Source organism: Macrotis lagotis, chromosome 1 (genome assembly GCF_037893015.1).
Source record: "Macrotis lagotis isolate mMagLag1 chromosome 1, bilby.v1.9.chrom.fasta, whole genome shotgun sequence".
Classification (NCBI taxonomy): domain Eukaryota; kingdom Metazoa; phylum Chordata; class Mammalia; order Peramelemorphia; family Peramelidae; genus Macrotis; species Macrotis lagotis.
The window spans coordinates 563,006,704-563,027,420 of NC_133658.1; the positions used below are offsets into that span (position 1 = coordinate 563,006,704).

The 20,717-nt window shown below is 35.1% G+C and overlaps 1 protein-coding gene across 1 annotated transcript in view; it reads right to left on the bottom strand.

Annotated features, from left to right (window-relative positions):
- The window catches only part of SLC9C1 (solute carrier family 9 member C1), an 85,346-nt gene that overhangs the window by 58,093 nt on the left and 6,536 nt on the right, over window positions 1-20,717 (bottom strand). Inside the window, exons 2-7 of the mRNA XM_074214486.1 lie at window positions 19,519-19,592; window positions 14,727-14,924; window positions 12,534-12,634; window positions 8,721-8,849; window positions 2,214-2,379; window positions 1,027-1,155 (exon numbers count right to left, since the gene is read on the bottom strand). Of these exons, the coding sequence (XP_074070587.1) occupies window positions 1,027-1,155; window positions 2,214-2,379; window positions 8,721-8,849; window positions 12,534-12,634; window positions 14,727-14,886 (685 nt within the window). The 5' untranslated portion in view covers window positions 14,887-14,924; window positions 19,519-19,592. The remainder of the gene's footprint in view (window positions 1-1,026; window positions 1,156-2,213; window positions 2,380-8,720; window positions 8,850-12,533; window positions 12,635-14,726; window positions 14,925-19,518; window positions 19,593-20,717) is intronic.

Genomic DNA, 20,717 nt, shown 5'->3' on the forward strand with positions numbered 1-20,717 from the left:
GAGCAAGGGTACTTTGAGTATAAAGATCAGAGTGTAGACCAGAACTGTGACCACTCCCTGGATCACACCCCTTGGAAGCACTGAGCTTTTTTAAAAAGCAAGCTAAGTCAAATGGAAAAGGAGGTTTCATAGGAGGAAAAAAAACCCTTAAAAAAGCAGAACTGCCCCCCCAAAAAACGAGGCACCAAAGCTCAATGAAAAAATAATTCCTGAAAAACTAGAATGGGAAAGTGGAAATTAATGATCCCATGAGGCATCAAGAAACAGTAAACAAAGTTCAAAGCAATGGAAAATTAGAAGAAAATGTGAAATTTCTCACTGGAAATGCAGGTGACTTGGAAAATAGATCAAGGGAAGATAATTTAAGAATTATTAGACAACCTTGAAAATCATGATTAGAAAAAGAGCATAGATATAGTTCAAGAAATTATCAAGGGAAATTGTCTCAATATCTTAGATTAAGGGGGAAAAAGAAATAGTAAAAAAAAAAAATCCACTGATCACCTCCCAAAAGAGATCCCAAAACAAAAACTCTCAGGAATGGTATAGCCAAAATTCTAGAAAGCCCTGCTTTCTCACCCTGCTTAAAGACCTAGAGTGGATAATCTGTGGAAAGTCTGTTAAAAACATGTTTGATTGATGGACATTTCCCTTAGCCAATCATTAGATTCCCCTAATTAATTAATTGTAATTAACCAATTAATTAGAATTAGCCAATTAATACATTTTACTTCATCATTCTATTTTTAGTTATCTCTCAAATTTCATAAATATCCCCTTTAAAAAAAGAATGGAGTTTGTGACTACAGCTGAGAGTTCCAAGATCCAATTTCTTAGTTTCCCTAATAAGCTAAAATTACTTGGAGCTTCAATGCCCTTTTTGTTGCAGATTGGAATTTTGGAGTCATAGGGAGTTTTTAAGATATTACAAATGTGAAATGAATAAGTCTTGGCAACAGGTTGTTAGAATGGAACTGGGAGTTTCAAGTAGGAAAAAACAGAAAGGAGAAAATAATAGGTTTTTACTTAATTTGGTGGAAATGCCCTTATAATAACTGTCAGCAACATTTATTGTGATCCTGAAGGCATTTTCAGTGAAAGCAGCCAACAATATGCATTCTCCTTTAATCAAGTGTGTAAGACCCTTTGAAAGACCTGTGAAAAAAGAAATTGATTTTCAAAGTGGTATTAAGTGAAAAGATGTATATTTATTAGTAAATGGCAGTCTAACTGCCAATTGTAAGGCATTTTTATCTTTCTTCTTTATAACCCCATTGACTCACCCAAACAAAAGGTGATCAAGAAAACTTGGTCAGTTCCATGGAAAAGCAAATGAAGTTTAACAAATATGCTAAAGCTAACTCTGTATTCTTGACTAATTCAATTGATTTATGGTTGATTATAGCTTTCATAAAAATTAAAACCTAAAATGATAATATCCTGAAGTCCTATCATGTTTAAAAGCAAAGAAATGTTAGAGTGGAACAACTTAATAATACATACAAACAATTGAATCAAGCTCTCAGGCCTGACTGACATGGTACAATATTTCCATTATATTTTTGCAACAGACTAGGAGTCTAAACACCTGGGTTTGAATTCTGAGCCTGCCATTGAGTAAATGCATAATTCTTTTTTTTTAGGTTTTTTTTTTTTTTTTTTGCAAGGCAAATGAGGTTAAGTGGCTAGCCCAAGGCCCCACAGCTAGGTAATTATTAAGTGTCTCAGGCTGCATTTGAACTCAGGTACTCCTGACTCTAGGGCCGGTGCTTTATCCACTGAGCCACCTAGCTGCCCCATAAATGTATAATTCTTAATTTTTCTTAACCTTAGTTTCCATGCCTATAAAATGGGAATAAATAACATTTCCATCCCTGCTTTATAGAATTGCAATGAGGCTCTTATGATATAGTGTTTTGCAAGCCATGAAACACTATTCAAAGATGCAATTCCTATTAAATTATTATTATTGAATTTGAAAAAAATTAGTTATTTATTAAATTTATTTACTTTCATTAAGTGGTTGGATGAAAGCACTGTGTATAAAACAGAATAATCTAAACTTTCAGCTTCATCTCAAAACTGGCTTAAAGACGCTCTAACCCATCTACCAAATCCTATCTTCCCTTCCCTCCTGATCCCCACACTCATTGAAAAGCTATTAACAGCTAATCTAGAGAATCTAGGTGAATAAGGAGAAAAATGTGACATACCCAGTTTCTTTATGGCACTTGTTGTCTGCATAGGATCTGTACAAATAAGGATGAGAGCAAATAACACCCTGGAAGTGTTTTCCAAATTTAATTTATTCATAGCCTTCAGATACCAGTCAACTAAGATATAGTTCAAGAAAAAACCAGGGACTGTAAGAATTAATATCTGTGGAGACATTTTATAAGACAAAGATGTCAGTCCATTTATATTGTCTTAGGTTTCACCCTTATAAAAGTAGATTAGCAGAATGTAAAAGCAGAATGACAGTGAAACAGAATGAGCGGGTCTCTGATTCAGGAGGGTCTGGCTTCCAGCCCTGCCTCTGACCTATATTGGCTGGGTGATCCTGGGTAAGTGACTTAACTTTCAGTACCCACAGACTCCAAGTTGCAGAGTGGTACCTACTGACTTTGGTGGAGGGAGTTTCCTCATTGGGAATTTTTGATACTTATGAAATCAAAGTTTTATATCCTCTCCTTTTCCCCGAAATTGTGTGTGTGTGTGGTGTATGTGTAGATACCTTTATGAATATACTTAGCTGGATGGAATCACCAAGGTAAGGAGGAGTCCTCACTGAGTTTTGGCCTTAAAAATAATAATTACATTAAATGTGTGTTAATCTTTAGAGTTTGTCCCATTAAAGGACAAATATGAACTAACAGAGTTTGTCCTTAAGAAAGAGCAAAACAGAATTAGGTTAATATCCATATTTATTAATATTTCTCTATTATGCAGCTGTGTATAGAGGGTATATGTCTAGCTAGAGAGTCAAACCACCCAAAGTGCAGTCTTATGCTGGGTTTTTAAAAATTGTTTTTGACTATCAGAAAGCAGAATCTGAAACATCTCCTCCAACTTGTCCAATCAAAGAAGGGAATTCCCTCTCCAAACCAGGATGGGACCAGGGCAATCTAGGAACAGTCAATGGCAATATGGAATGAGGTAGGATTAACTCAGGTTGAGGCAAGGGGCAGCCAAACATCAAACATTCCATCAGAAGGAGTGTTTTATTCACTTATCCAAAAGACTTTCAAAGTTAATTTGATTTGATTAAAAGACCTTCTTTGGGATCATCTGAAAGTTGACCTCACCTACATTTCTGCTCTTAAAGACACAGAAAAATTATTCAAATATATATAAACTCAAAGGATAAAATTCACTTCTCACAATATGCATGTCCATATGTATGTATATGGCTAACTATCTATGTCTATATGTATTATGCATCTATCTTTGTATCTATCTCTGTATGTATTTAGGTATCTATCTATCAGTCATGCCCAATACTTCTTGGTCCATTTGTGTTTTCTTGGCAAAGTGGTTTGACATTTCCTCCTCTAACCCATTTTATAGATGAGGAAATTGAGACAAACAGGGTTAAATGACTTGTTCAGGGTCACATTACCAGTAAGTGTAAGCCTCAGAAAAAGGCTTCAGTCAATAAGATTCTAAGCCTAAAGCAATGTCAGGTATAAAAGGAATTATTTTCTGAGAAAAAGCATTAAATACACCCACATGATACTTAATATTTCCAAAGCCATATAACTTTTGTACCTCAGGTTATACAAAGGAAAGCAGCTCTTACACAATAAAACCCAATGACCTGACTCCCAGCATAGAGATGGAGAGAGACAGCCTAGAAGATGGGGTCACTCAGTGAAATCAGTCAGTAAATAACAATTAACCTCTACTCTTTGCTGAACATTAGGCCAAGAGCTGGAAATATAAATCAGAAAGGAAAAATAGTCCCTTCCCTTCAAGGAATGAAGTTGAAAAGCTGATAGGAAGGTAACAGGGTACCAATGATGAAGATGAAGTCATGATGAACTCCAATTAAGTCAAAGGGAGTATAGCCTGATGGGAAAGAAAGAGATGGCTGACCTGGGGAACTTTCCTTAAATGGATGCTTTAGAAGGAGTTGTTTGTTCTACTGGCAAACTCTCCAACTGGAAAGAAAGAGCCACATTTGCTTTGCTTAGGCCTATTATTTTGTTTTTAACTTAAATTGAAGTTGTTTCCTCTATTGGGGAGGAAACTCCACACAAAACCTCTGCTCTTCAACTTAAGAGTCTTGGACAGTTGATGAAGATCACAGAGATAGTCTATGCCAGAGGGAGAAGAACCTAAGGTAGACACATCTTCCTGGGAATTTTTTTCCCCACTTTTTCCTTTGTATTGCAGAATTTAGTACAGTGTAGGCACATAGCAAATGTTTAATTAATGTTTGTTGATTGACTGATTACAGCAACTGAATTCCTATTATCTTTGAGAGAAAGGGAGACAAAGATAGAAAAAGGTGGGGGTAAAGATAGAGATAGGTATATATCTCCATCCTTATTCCTATTACCCTTACTGGGGAATATGCTACTTTATGAAGGTGAAGTGGAAGAGACAAGTAGATTTTAATGATTAAATATGGGAGATTGAGTTCCTGAATAAAGATAGGCAGAAATTCACAATATTGTACATTTGCTGTATTATAGAGAAATGAAGGAAGTGCCAGGAAAAAACATCTACTTCTGCCTCATTGATGAAACTAAAGCCATTGTGTAAATCACAACAAAATATGGCAAGTCCTCAAAGAGATAGGAGTACTAGATTATCTTATTGTCTCCTGAGGAACTTTTTTGTGATGGTTGTTATTGTTATCCTTCATTCTTGAAGAGGATCAATAACATCACAAGAATGATTCCTCTACTCTACATATGAATTGAATTTTAAGTGAGGCAAAGCTTTGCAAAGTTATCAGCATTACTAACTTTTCCAGAGTCACAAAGTACAGTGGTAGATCAAGAAACAACAGAATCAAACATGGAACATCTAATTGGTTTAAGATTGGAAAAGAAGAATGAAAAGGCTGTCACCTTATTTATTCAACTTACATGCAGAGTACATCATGAGAAATGCCAGGCTAAATGACTAAAGCCAGTTGTTTGGAGAAATATCAATAATCTCAGATATGTGGATGATGCCATTCTAATGACAAAAAGTGAAGAAAAATTAAGAAATTCCTTGATAAGGGTAAAAGAGCAAATGCAAAAAGCTGACATGAAGCTTAACATTAAAAAACAAACCCTGAGGCAGCTAGGTGGCGCAGTGGATATAGCACTGGCCCTGGAGTCAGAAGTACCCGAGTTCAAATCCGGCCTCTGACAATTAATAATTACCTAACAGTGTGGCCTTGGGCAAGCCACTTAACCTCATTTGCCTTGCAAAAACCTAAAACAAAACAAAAAGAAACACAAAAAAACCCCTAAAATCAAAGCAACTGGTCCTATCACTTACTGGAAAATAGAAGAATAAATGGAGTGACAGATTTATTTTCTTGGGCTCAGAGAGCATTGCAGATGGTGACTACAGTCATGAAATGAAAAGATGCTTGCTCCTTGGAATGAAAGCTTTAGCAAGTCTGGAGAGCTTACTAAAAAGCAGAGACATCACCTTACCAACAAAAGTTCACACAGTCAAAGCTATAGTTTTTCCAGTAATAAAGTATGAATATGAGAGTTAAAGTATGAGGAAAGCTAAGCATTACAGAATCAATGTTATTAAATTGCAGGACTGGAAAAGACTCAAGAGTCTCTTGGACAGAAAGCAGATCAACTAAGTCAAAACTTAAAGAAATTAATTTGAACTATTCATTGAAAAAGCAAATATTGAAACTGAAGCATTTACTTTGATCACATAATGAGAATGCAGGTCTCATTGCTAAAGATCTTGATGTTGGGAAAGATTGTAGGTAAAAGGAGAAAGGAACTGCAGAAGATTAGATAGATAGATGTCATGGAGGCATTGAACATGAGCTTAAATAGATAATGCGTGATAGTGGAGTATAAAAGAATATAGTATCTATGGTCCATGGGGTTCAAAAGAGTTGACACAATTGCACAACAAAAAATTCCTATCTATGCATTTATATTTATTTTGATATATCTATCTAAATAAGTAGAAAATAGATAGATAGACAGATAGATGCTTGGATAAGTAAGTAGATGGATATCTAGATAATTTGTCTCTTTATATAAAATAAAAGCTCCTTGGGGAACAAATCTTTGATTTTCATTTTTGTTTCTCCAGTTTCTAGTTTCTAGTCCAATGACCAATGCAGAGTGTGGCATTTTACAACTGCTTGTTGACTGACTGATTGAAAAGTAAAGAAAAGGTAATAAGGGTAGAAGGGTAAAGAATAGGGTAATAAGACTTAAAAAGTACAAAATAATACTTCAAATCCCTTTCAGCTACAATGTTTTTCAGTTGATAAGAAACTTAATAGAAACCTGGATGAGTTAGTTTATAGCAGAGAATGAGGGAGTGATAAGATTTTTACTTCTTTTTCCATGCCATGTGACCAAAAATGAGAATCCAAGATAATATATCAAGGTTGGGGAGGAGTAGCTGGATCAGAACAAATACATACAAAAGCGACCTCTACTTAAAGTAAAACAAATTAAATTTTTTTTTAAATTTTAAGACAATGGGGTTAAGGCAATTATTAAGTGTCTAAGTCTAGATTTGAACTCAGATATTCCTGACTCCACAGCCAGTACTCTATCCACTGTGCCACCTACCTACCTCAAAGTGAAACAATTTTAAAGAAACTCAAGTGTGGATTTCCAAGATAGTTCAAAAAGGGAAAATTCCCCAAAATATAAAGCTTGAAAGTGATTAGTATTGTTAGCAAATTATCCATGTAATCTATTGCAAGATTTGCAAGGAGATTAAAAACATATATCCATTAATAGCCAGATAAAACTCAGCATTATTAGTAATACATAACTCAATAACATTATAGCAAGAGAATAATATACTCAGAAAATTTAATTCCATGTATTATTTATATCTAAGAAAATATTAGATAACTTATTAATCAGAACCGGATATAAAATAATTATAATTACAAATTTTATTCTTTTTCTAAGAGTTTATGATAGCAGTGATTCAATAGATTGGACAGGAACAGCCAGCCAGAATGTGTCAAAGTCAGGACTTGAATTCAGGTCTTTCTGATTCAAATTTGGCACCTAACTACTATGAGCGATTGGCTACTAATAGGGCTTCTGACATGAGAGAAGTGGGGTGGGGTGGCAAACAGGGAAGGATGTGGCCAAAGAAGTAATTCTCTGAAATGAACTTGTAAGGTATGTGATAGGTAGGGCCTTGAAGAATTGAAGCCCACTCCTTTCCAGATGACCCTTAGTGATCCATTCCACTTTCCATGACACCTGTTAGTCTACCTTCTATTAGTTAACTTTTAGCACTTAGCTGTTAACTTTCATATTTCTTTGACTGTTTAGATGACTCTACTACTTATTCCGATCTTGAGAAGATAGGACCACTAGCTAGTAGATGAACAATAAAATAACAATAAAAAAGCTAGTTTCACAAAAGTTTTCTTTTTCTTTGAAACTTACATGTTTTTCTTGTGTAGACTGAAAGTGTCATCCAAAATATTTGAGTTAATGACTCTAAGTACAAACTACATTACCTTTCCCCTAAATTTGCAGATGCCCAAGTAATTGAAAATGGAATCTAAGCAAAGATTGCAGAAAAATGAGACCATTAAAAATAGCTAGTATTTCTAGAACAATTTAAGGTTTATGAAGTGCTTTGTATATATAATCTTGTTTGATATTTACACTGTTGATCCCTAATCCTGTAAAGCAGATGCTGTTTTTTATCCTCATTTTACAGATGAAAGAATTAAGGTTGAAAGAGGACAAAGGACTTGTCACATGGTCACAGTTACACAGCTAGTATGTTAAAGGCAGGATACAAAATCAATTCTTAACTCCAAGTTATAGCACACTATAAAACTCAAAAACTGGGCCTCAGTTAAGAAATTAAATCCCCAAATTTACTTTTTTTTAGTTTAGTTTTTTTTTTCCTACAAGGCAATGGGGTCAAGTGATTTGCCCAAGGGCAGACACCTAGGTAATTTTTTTAAGTGTCTGAGGATGGATTTGAGTTGAGGTACTCTATCCACTGTGCCATCTAGCTGCTCCCTAAAAATTTCTCATTCTCTATTCAGTTGTCAGAGTGATGTGTTAAATTCTGTTTCTTATAAGAAGTTTTTATTGCTACAAGCTCTTCCTCTCATTTAAAGCTGTTACTTATTTTTTTTTACTGTATACATATTTTGTAGTAATTAACATTGCTTTTCTTCAATAGAACATAAATGCTATAAAGATAAGAGATGCTTTATCTGTCTTTGTATCCTCAGGGCTGAGTACAGTAAGTTCTACATTCTTTTTTACTTAATGGAGTGATTAAATCAAGAGTAAGGGACTAACAACTGAATTATTTTTTAACATTATTTTTTTAATCTCTAAGACATAGCTTCTCCCTAACTTTGAACCTAAAGAAAAAAGAAATACTTTTTTTCCTTAAGAATTTTAGTTGGATTTGCAACTAACTTCTGGAACCAGATATTCTATATGTTCTGGTCCACCTCCTAACATGCAGGCTAATGTTCAACACATTATAGGAGAGAAAATCACATTGCTTACCTGCCAAAATAGTTTTTGGAGCATATAAAAATCTGTATCAAATGAAACTGAAAATATAATTACTGGAGTAAACAAATTAATAAATACGACAGGATTCATCCATTGCATTCTCTCTGTAAATTTTTCCACCTGGGAACATGAGAAGTATAGTGTTTCTACATCATGAACAAATGCCAGCTTCACAAATTATAATTATTAATGATAACAGGTATATAAAACTGTATCTAAAACCAACCAGTATGAAATTATTTTCAAACATTTAGGTTGCCAATGTGTGTTTAACAACTGAATCTTTTTCAAAGTTAAAACTTTTGTTGAAATCACATGGTACATTAAGTTATTGTTTATTCTTTAGCCAGTTCAGTGGGACCAATGCCATTCTTTTTACTCACCTATCAATAACGGTTAGTCACTTGTCATTTTTAAGTTGGGACTATACAGCAGTGGCTTTCTAGTTGGTTTCCCTTCTCCAAGTCTCTCCCCTATCTAATCCTATCCTCCAAATAGCTATTAAATTTATACTGTAAGGCAGGGATGGGGAACCTTTTTTTCCTGCCAAGGCCCATTTGGATATTTTTTAACATCATTAGCCTGCTTTATTTGATCAAGCATTTAATTGTCACCCCTAAAATGCTCTTGATTTACTGAATTTTGAGTTCTGCCTGTGATTGTTAGACCAAATGGCCCACAGGTTGGATGTTCCCTGCCTCTGAATATAGGGATGTCCATTCTCCTCAAGGAGTTTCAGTGTACTCCTTATTGCATTTCCCTGAAAATAAGACCTAACCAGAAAATAAACCCTAGCATGACTTTTACATACTTGCAATGAAAGCCCTACTCCCAAAATCAGCTCCAGTTAAGATCATCAGCTAGACAGATGCATTTAGAAAATTTAGTACATGTATTTAGTATATCAGTTGCAACACACAACAGATGTACTGAATTATAAAATATTATATATAATTTAATATAAATAAAAATTACAATTATTTATCAATACCTAGAGGACCTATGTAAACTGATGAACTCAAAACTTATTGTCGAATAACCAGTTGGAGTCTAGACACAACAAACAAATAATGGGCACATCTGATAAGGTCTGGATGGAAAGAAAGCCCCCCCACCCTTAATCATCACTATGGGCAAGAAAGCTAAGATTGAATGTGTTTCAGGTATTTATGCTCTTGATACTGAAAACAGCCTGGTGCAACCAGGCAGATATAAGGAAGTGGGTCAATTTAACACTGTCACTTGGGATGGACAAAGCAGTCTGCTAGTCTGGGATTCAGTCAGCTTCTCTGCACTAAAACTTGAAGAACTGATTTGGAAAGAAGAATAGATCAAATAATGATTCCTGCAGGAATGACTGCCTAATTCCAGACATCCTCTGAAAATAAGCCTGAATGTGTCTTTTGGAGAAAAATTAAGATAAGATCCAATTTTATTTTCAGGAAAATATGGTATTATTTCCAAGATAAAATATAATTGCCTCTGCTTTGCCTCTTGAAGTTCCTCACAATCTGGCATCATCTTGCCTTTCCAGGTTCACGGAATATAATTCCCTTTTATGAGTCCTACATTTTAGACAAAGCGACCAACTTACTGTTCATATATATATATATATATATATATATATATATATATATGTATATATGTTCTCCAAACCCATATAGGTTCTCTTGAGTGCATACATACTACCAAGTATAACTATCAATCTATCGATCTATCTATCTATGTAAGATAAGTACAGTAGCTGGCAGGAACAGTACTGAGTAAATACTTGCTAAACTTAATGAATAAATGTTGTTATGAAAGGTGATCAATTTTTGAGAAGTCTTGTGTAAACCTGGTTAAGCATTGCTTTCCTGACTGTGACTTCCAAACTAATAAAAAGTTATTTTAGCTATCTTGAAGCAAAGGACTTTTTTCTTGCCTTCTCAAACTGATGTCTACCCCAAACAGCAAAGATATGGATACTCAATTAATGAAGAGGATATTAGGTATCATAGTGGATAGAGCACTGTACTTGGAGACAAGAAAAGACCTGGGTTCAAATCCTGATTCAGATTCTTATCTTGGGTTGAATCACAACCTCAACCTTAGTTTCCTTAACTGTAAAAGAGGGTGGTCGAATCATTTCAGTCATATTTGGTTCTTTGGATTTTTCTAGGCAGAGACATTAGAATGGCTTGCCATTTTCTTTTTCAGCTCATTTTAGAATCATAGGATGACTGAGGCAAACATGGTTAAATGACTTGCCCAGGATCACACAGCTAGTAAGTATATGGGGGGCAAATTTGAACTTGGGTCCTCTTATGACTCCAGGGCTGATCTATTCACTGAGCCATCTAGTTGCCCCCAAAAGGGGATAACATCAACCTTTACCTCACAGAGTTATTCTGAAGAGTAAATGAGTTAGTATATGCAAAGTGAATATAAAACTTTAAAGCATGAACAATTCTTTTTAATATCTTGTCTTTATAGTGCTATTAATGTAAGAATTAAAGTTCTGTTTGCTATTGGTGCCACCCAAATACTGATTTGTTCTCTACTTGTTGAGGTTTCTGGGCCAATTTTTTGACAAATTTCCTTGCCTAGTCTCATCTCTGGTATTCTGGGCCTATGACTTATAATTCCCATAATGATCCTTCCAATAGACCCAAAGGACTAAATGACCTTTAAGTTGTTCTTATAATGATGACTCAATAATGTATGTTTCCTACTGTCTGTCTAAATGTCAGAGCAGAAAATAGGAGTCATATATTGTTGGGTCAAAGGCCCAGACCACCAGAGATGAGAAACTGAGATTTGACACAGAATCTAAAAGTTGGGAAGTCAGACACAATGTCTTCCAACCTCTCCCTGCCTGTATAGTTTCCTGTCCCACAATATTCTTAAGGATCTGTCAATTTTTAGTGATGGGGAAATCTGTTATCTCCTGGAAAGTCCCTTCTTCTTTGGGAATATTCCCAAGCGTTAGGTGGTTCTTTTGCAAAGCAAGCCTTGGTGCCAAAGAGAACATATCTATTTTCTCTTCCCCATAACTGCCATTGATTCTGATAAGAGTATGTTCTCCAGTTCCTTTATTGTTCTGGTCACCATATTTCTGAACATGCTCCAGGCTGTCAATATCTTCCCTAAAATGTGATGCCCAGAATTGAACACAGAAATAGGAAATAAAACAAAAACCCCTTTATCTAATATATCTCCTCATAGATCTAACTGGACAAGAAGTCAGGAAGCCTGGATTTGACAGTTAATTATTATACTCAGCTGGGGAACTTTGGGAAAGTCATTCAATTGTTCTAAACTTAGGTTCTTTACCTATAGAATGAATAGTTGAACAAGCAAAAGATGCCTTCCACCTCTCAAATATGATGATCTCAAAATATCTTCCTTTCTTCTCTCCCATATTTGCAGATTACTTGATTATAATTGATTCAAATCCCACTATTCCTCCATTGTTCAAATAGTTGAGTAATGTAGAAATTAATATATAAATGATCAGAATACTCACTTTTTATTATGGATATCAGTCTGGGGAAGGTTACTTGTAATCCTATAGCACAATGAGGGAAAAGGAGGAGAATTTCTCCCCCGTTTTCCTGTCACATTCTCCTCAGTAGCCACAGGACTCCAGTATCAAAAATAACTTTTGTCTCTTGTCAGAGTGAGTCACTGCTCTCTATTTCTGATCTATTAAAACTTAAACTGTGTCAAGAAGACATTTGTCACACAAAAGTTTTAGGAACTCCTTCAACCCAGTTTGTATTTCTATTGCCTTTTACTATACTATAATATTATGATACAAACCTTAAAAGATGAAAAACTTAGAATTTCAAAAGTACATCCTATTACAAACAAGATTATTGGGAGGGGAAACTGTGAATCTTTCAACTTGATCTTCAAAAATGCTGCGAAAAAAATAATTGGAGTTAGTGGAAGGAATATATTCAATTTTCAGATGAGACATCTGGCTAGGAATAACAGTGATACATTTATAAACATGATCACATTTCATTTAATTTTCTCCATTAAAACCGCTGCATTGCTCTCCTATGAGGTTCCTAAAATTTAGAAAGTCATTCCTCAAATGTGGACTCATTTCTAAGATTCTTGGCAAACCCATAGCAGTGGCAATGGAACAAGCTCTGACTGAGGTTCTTACTAACAAGTGCTTACTATCTTTCAGAATCAATGGTTCCATCTCTCTGGTGGTTGGCTCTAGTTTTTGAGCTTCCCTTGAGCTTGCCCACACTTGGACTAACCATGTCACCTGATGGTTATCTCCATGTCAAATCACTTAAATCTTAGCCTAAGAGCAATCAAATGTTCTATGACTCCTATCAACACTCACTCTGATTCATAAAAACTTTTTCTAAACTATCACTTTCCTGTATGTATATATCTCAGAGGGGAGGGTAGTGCCACCCTGCAATCTGTGAAATCCAAGTAAAATTTTTTGGTATTAAAATATAAAATATGTTGATGTATAATACTATATATTTTCTGCATGTCTGAGTTTCTAAATCTTTTCTATATCATTTAAAGCTTCCACAAAACTCCCCCCAAATTCCCAATTAATCTCTTCTACCAACTCAAGATATAGCTAAACCATGAGGAAGAACGTTGCAATAAGGAAGAAATAAGTAAGTTGTCTTTCCTTGTTAACATATACAGACTTCAAGGGGAAAAACCGTCTTGCTTGATTCTCTCTGTCCCTCTAGGGTCTAGGACAGTACATTATTTCTTAGTAAAACCTTAATAAATGCTTTTTCATTTCCTTTCTTCACAGGTGTTACCATCACATCCCTCAAATCCTATAGGCAGTGGTTGATAAAGGGATTAAACTGAAAGATACCAAAGTAAATCCTAAAGAGAAAATCCAATTAGAAATCTGGAATAAAGAAAGTTCACAGTCATTAAGTTGAGTCAGTGCTCATCTGGTGATTTACTCTTTTTCTTGATTTTAAAGCATGATAAACAAAACTCTAGTTATTTCTATTTGTTTGAACTGTCCTCCTATTTTAAATATTTATCTACTTATCATTTTCTTGCCACTACTTACACAAACGACTATAATGAATATTTTTTAATCAAAGAAAGCTACAAGAAGAAACTAGAGAAATTAGTCAGATAAGAACAGAATAATAATTATTGCTGGTAACATTTATATACTACTTACTATATGGCAAGTCCTGTATTAAGTGCTTTATGATTATTATGCCACTGGATTTTCACAAAAACCATGGGAGATAGATGCTATAATGGTCCTCATTTTACAGCTGAGGAAACTGAGGTAAACAATAGGTTAAGTGATTTGCCCAGGATCCCACTGGTTCTGAAGCTGAATTTGACCTCGAGTCTTCTAGACTCCATGTCCAGTGTTCTATTCATCGTGCCAACTAACTGCCTAACATATCTAAAAATACACAAGTGAGCTCTTCAGCTGGAACTGAGTTAATATTTCAGCTCAAACCAGAAGAACAATACAGGAACTGAAGGTATAGAGACATGATAGGGGTCATTTTTTCCTAAAGGTTCCCAGCAGGACCACACACCTTTCCTCTCTTACATTACCTGTCCAACAAATGGAAATAAGTCATTTCGCCATTCACATAGCCATTATGGTTCAGCATTCTCTGAGTAAATCAGAGTCATATTCCCTTACAAAGATACAGGGCTAGACTTTCAGGACACCCTTTGAAAATCCACCCTCAAGTTTGGTGGAAGAGGACTTAAAAGTATGGTGCTCCTATTGTTTTCCCTGAATGAGGCCATTCTCCCACATGGGAAAAGAATGTGGGAAGAAGTTCCTAACTTGGCTCCACTGGCAGGGAACTAAAGTAGATTTCAAGTCCTTCATTGCATGAAGGTATAGACTTAGGGAAAAACTTACAAATTATTTAATCAATACTGCCTTAATTCTGAAGGATGATCTTTTCAAGGTACAGCAGACAAAAAAAGAAAATGGAATAGGATGTTAAGGAAGAATTGTATACATACCTCCAATTAAATTTATAAAACAAAACACAAATATGAATCTGGAGAGAAATTGTCTGGGGATGAAAAACATGCTTTCAAAATAATGTTGCCAGGTTTCAGCTTGTTCACTAATATTACTAGAGGAATAAATCCAGCTGTCATTCAGGGAAAGGAGTTTCATCCTGTCAAGTTTTATAATCTCACTGTGAAATCTTCTCCCTGCATAGGACAAAATAAGAAAAAAATAGACTTTTCTTCATCATACCCTATATAGTATTTCGATAGTACTTTCCTTAGTTTTCTACTATTTGCAATGATTCCCAGCTACTTATGTCAGTTCAACCTGAAAGACAACTGGCTTCTTCTAACATCTACTAGGCAACATGACCAATAGCACCAGATCTCTAGAATGGTTTAGGAACTTCTAGCAAAGTCCTGGAGAAGTTGGAATTGGGTTTGGGGTATGTCTAAGGGCTTCACGGATATCAGAAGATAGAGGAATAGAAATAAATTTTTAACAACTAGCTCTCCAGGGGCCAATGTATCATCAGATACATTTTTAAGTTTAATCTGCATTATTGGCACGTTCTCCATCATTTTCTTAAGTCTAGACAATATACAAAAACATCAAAACAAAATTGTTTGCTTTTCCAAACATGGATTCAAAACCCAGATCTTTTGCTTAATAACTATGTGGTTATGTGTATTACTGATAATGATGATGATGTTGAAAATAATAGCTGACATTCATATAGCACTTAGAAGACTAGAAAACTTTATCCAAGTTTTTATTTGTAATGATGTGGGAATTGAGGTTTGTTGATCTCTAAGAAGTCTTCTATTTCTAAATACTAATTAATTGTGCAACAGAAAGTCTGCTGGATTTGAAATGAGATCATCTGAGCTCATGTTCCAGTTGTACCATTTACTTTAGGTTAATGGGCAAGTTGCTTCACTTTCCCCCTTTTGAAGTTTCTTCATTGATTAAAAAAAAAGACTAAATGAACTCATTTTCAATCCTATGACCTTATGACTTTTATTGAAAAGAACAAAAATAACATACTGTATTTGTTAAGGTTGATGGGAGCTTTGGGATCACAAGGGTCATGGACAATCATTGCTACTACCATTACACATCATAGCACACACACTATTCATTTTACGATTACATAATGGGCTCAAATTTTAACTTGGACATTTTTGGTATGATCTTGGGAAAATCATCTAATCTCAATTTCTTAATGAATAAAACAAAGGTATGAGCTCAAAACTCTCTGAATTATAGATCATGAAGGACATCCATTGAACTTTGATCTACTTCCATGCCTGATTTCAACTGCATAAAACAGGATGGCCCTCCCAGGATAAACTCATAATTTCTAATCTCATCACCATAAATTAATTCAAGTCTTCATTGACTTTACCTCCCTAGGTCTCCTTTCCCCTGTTTAGATGATTGGAAATTGGAGTATCAAACATTCCTCTTAACACCCTTCTAAAAAGGGAGCAGAAGCTGGACTTTCAGCTCACTCCACATAGCATCTGCTGCCCTGCCTAGAATATAATGTCCCCTCTCTAGGTACCTCCTGGTATCCCATCCTTCTTCCCACTCCTGCTTTTCTTGTTGTCTCCTTTTGTATATTGTCTTCCCCTCATTGAATAAAGGGGACTATCTTTCTTTTTACTCATTTTATCCTTAAGGTTTAGTACAATATCTATCACAATATAGGCACTTAATAAATGTCTATCTAGGATAATGGGATTTCATTAGTATATTTCCTAATTGTATGAAGATCATCCTAACCTAGGACTATTATGCCTATTATGCCTAATCACTATCACATATATTGAAGGTTAATTAGATTGAGCATGCATCTTTCCATTACCCTTTAGGACCTCCAACATTAATTCTAGCATGTCCAACACATATATTGTCACAATAAGATGATGGAAGGTAGCACACATGCCCTATATTTATAAAATACTTGTAAAAAAGGGATTTTAAAATTGAATTATGTCTGACTTTATTCAAGAAAGACTCTTACATAGTTTTAATATATCCAAGAGAGACACCTTATTGGAGGAGAGCTTATGTCTGTGTTCTGATGGAGCTGTGACTCTACACCACGATAAAGGGAGAAACTGAAACCAGGAAATCCAAAAACCCCATCGAAGACCAGTAAAATGTTTGAAGTCTTCAGTCATATCCACATAGTTACACTTTCATATGATGGTAGGTTTCTTGTGAAGATTTATTGTTTGCCTTCTTTTTGTTGTTCAGTAATTTCAGTTATGTCTGATTCATTATGACCCCATTTGGTATTTTCTTGGCAAAGATATTACAGTATTTTGTTATTTCCTTCTCTGACACATTTGTAAGATGAGGAAAATGAAGCAAAGAAGATTAAGTGCTTGTCCAGGGTCACACGGTTGTTAAGTGTCCAAGGCTAGATTTAAACTCATGAAGTTGAGTTGGTCTGACTCCAGGCCCAGAACTCTGAACTATGGAGGCAACGAGCTGCTTGCTTGCCCTCTTTTAAGTTGTACCATTGTCTTCATAGATAGACATGAAGGCAACCAGATTTCATGTGCAAAGCTTCCAAGTTTCCAAAGTAACTTGTTTTCTCCAAAAAAAATTTTTTTATAGTTACATGAATTACTAAATCATATAGTGTCATACTAAGTTTGAGAATTTATGAAAAAGTTTTGGGGGAATCTCTAGAAAATGTTTCAAGACTCTGAACTCCTTGAAAGCAAGGACTGTTTTTGAGGGAGTAGAGAGGAATTTAGGGGATATTTTCTTTGTGTCCCAAAGGTTAATGGATTGACTAACAATCACCTAACTCACAGTCTAATATATAGAGAAATACATAATCCACAAAAACATCTCCTTATCTACTTCCTCTACAAGAAAAGGAATTATATTTATTCATGGAAAATTTTATAAGAAATAATGCTGAATGTAACTCTAGAGAACTTTCACTTTCAAATCATTTCTGATTAAAATCCAGGCTTCAACCTGATAGATGTTCCAGAAAATTGCTGAACTGACTTCACTGGAAATTTGCCTAATATGTTAGAATCTCAGGACTCTCAGTCAGCCTGAAGTCAATTCTGGAAGCAGGGAAGGCTGCAGGAGAAGCTTCAAAGAAATGTCCAGTGCTTAGGGCAGTGCCTGAAAATTAGGGTAATATTGACTATGTGAAAAAAACTCAAGACTGATTTCACCATGCCTTAAGGTGGCATTCCATCTCCAGTTTCTAGGCCTCTTATTTTAGATTCCACCTTTATGAAAAGCCTTTCTTGGTCCTCTTACTTATTAAAGTTCTCTTTCTCTTCAGATTATATCGTATTTACTTATGTTCCTCTACTATTATGTGAGGTCCCTTAGGGCAAGGACTGAATTTATTGCTGTTATTTGTCTTTTTGTTTCTTCAATGCCTACCACATACCACAAAGTAATTGTTTACTAACTTAAATATTATCATGGAAAATATTTAGATAATGTGATAACCAAATCTTGTTACTGAAAGAAAAGATGTATGGAGTAAGAAACCAAAAATTAGCATTGAATCTTGATTGAATTTACTGGGGAATTCTTGAATTCATTTGTTCTTTTTGCCTGTGTAGAGACAACTCTTTTTTTGTTTGTTTTGGCAATGCAATGGGGTTAAGTGACTTGCCTAAGGTCTCACAGCTAGGTAATTAAGTGTCTGAGGACACATTTGAACTCAGATCCTCCTGACTTCAGGACTGGTGCTCTATCCATTGTGCCACCTAGCTGTCCTGAGACAACTCTTTTTAAACCCATCATGTGGTTTTTCAATGGTTAAAGAGAATTACATTTCTTTATAAGATCAAAATGCAAAGCGTTGTTATTATTTTCATTCATGTACAATTATTCCTGACCCCATTTGGGGTTTTCTTGGAAAAGATGCTAGAATAGTTTGCCATTTCCTTCTCCAGCTCATTTTACAGATGGGAAAAACTGGAGGAAAAAGTGAAGTAAATAGGGTTAAGTTACTTGTCCAGGGTGACACAGTTAGTCAGTATCTAAGGCTGGATTTGAACTCATGAAGATGAATCTTCCTGATTCTAAACCCAGTGCTCTGTCTATTGTACCTCCTTCTCTGACTGATGCTGCAAAGAGTTATATTAACAATCTCCTCCTTGAAAAATGAGTTAATCATTTCTTTTTCCCTCTAAATTTTACCATTTGCCAATAACAGGTGAACAGCTGCTCCACTCTCAACACAGACCAGGCCTAAAAGGACCCAAGTTTTCTATTTTATCTTCCTTCCATTTTCTATTCTACCACAACCATTGAATGGTTGCCTTCTTCAATCTCCTTCCTACCACTTGTTCTATGTGCTATAGTCAAGTCAAATACTCTTGCTCTCTGATAAAAGCACACCTATGGATTGACCCCATTGCTCCTCTCACCATCCATGTGACTTCTCAGACTATCACTCCTTTTTCTGACCCTCATAGGTCATATGTATTGTCTCACCCATTAGAATATAAATTCCTTTGAAGTCAGGGGATATCTTTACTTTTACACTTGTATCTTTGATGCTTAGCATTGTACTTGACTCATTACCTTTGTTAATAGGGCTGATAAATAATATTAATTAATAATTAATAATTCCAATGACAATTCAAAAACTATGCCTAATCTGAAGTACTTGTGGATGCAAGCATCTAGACAGGAAGATGTGTTTCCCACCAGGAAAGTATTTATCTCACAATAAAACATCAGGTCTAATCATTAACTGAAGATAGGAGAACAGGTATACAATCTAATCTACTTTACTTTTATTGCGTCTTCACTCTTGATGGTTGGTCAGGTACCTGTCCTTCCTTTGTTCAGAAATCAGCTCTCAATACCTGTGAAGATGAACACCAATATATCATCAATACATCCTCACTGAGGATGATTATGGTATTTTCTTGACAATAGGGAATTATCTAACTTGAACTATGATGACTAGAGACTATCTTAGGTGGCAGCACCAGAATGAAAACAAACAAACAAAAAAAAGTTGGAATTCAGCCCAAGAATTTAAAGGTCAGGTAGGAAGAAGAGGAAGAACTGGAGAGAATAATTTAGGAACCTGAGTGATAGGAGCAAAGGAGACAGTTTCCAGCAGTCTGGCTGGTTCTGAGGCTGTGGTTGTGTGAAGAGGCAAATTAAACACAGGAGGAGAAATTGTCAGGGAAGAAGACCCTTTGACACTGAAGAGGTGGCTAACTGAACCTTTACAGTTACCTGTCTAAGCCTCACCCCTGCTCTTCACTCATTGGCTCCCAGTACCTGAGCCACTACCTGATTGGTCAATGTCAAGAATTCACAATTCATCAGTTGTTTCTTGAGCCTTCAAATACTGAACAGAACTAGTCACTATTTTTAGATCAAGAAATGGCATCATGAGGAAGCAAATACAATTTTCATTTTTTAAAAACACTTCAATTCTTTAGTTTATAACAACTGTAGTTATCAGTAACTAATAGCACTGAAATTATTTTCTTTAACACAGAATGGAAAAAGTTTATGATAACAACTTCAATAAATATAGAATTATATTTTGATTTCACAAATCCCTACATCATTGCCTAATTATTCCCATAGTATTGTAAAATATTTAAAGGATATTATATCAAATATAAATATATATTTATATATGTAATTAGGAACAGGCTGTTAACAATTCTGAGGATCTACTTCCTTGTTTAAGATATAGAAAGGATTATATTCTAGGCTGAATAGATCAGATCTTATACACAGGCATCTTATTTCAGTATTAGCCTAAGAGATAAAGATTTAATAAAGTATTTATACCTCCCACTCATCACCTGGCTATGACTGTAGAAACTTGTCATAAAAGGAAAATAGGAACATAGCTATCATATGGGGGGGAAATGGTCTCCTACCTTGATGTAAATTCTAGGCTAGAGCCATATAGGCAACCAACTGTATTGAGAAAATGTCTTAGTCAGACTGAGAGTCAGCTA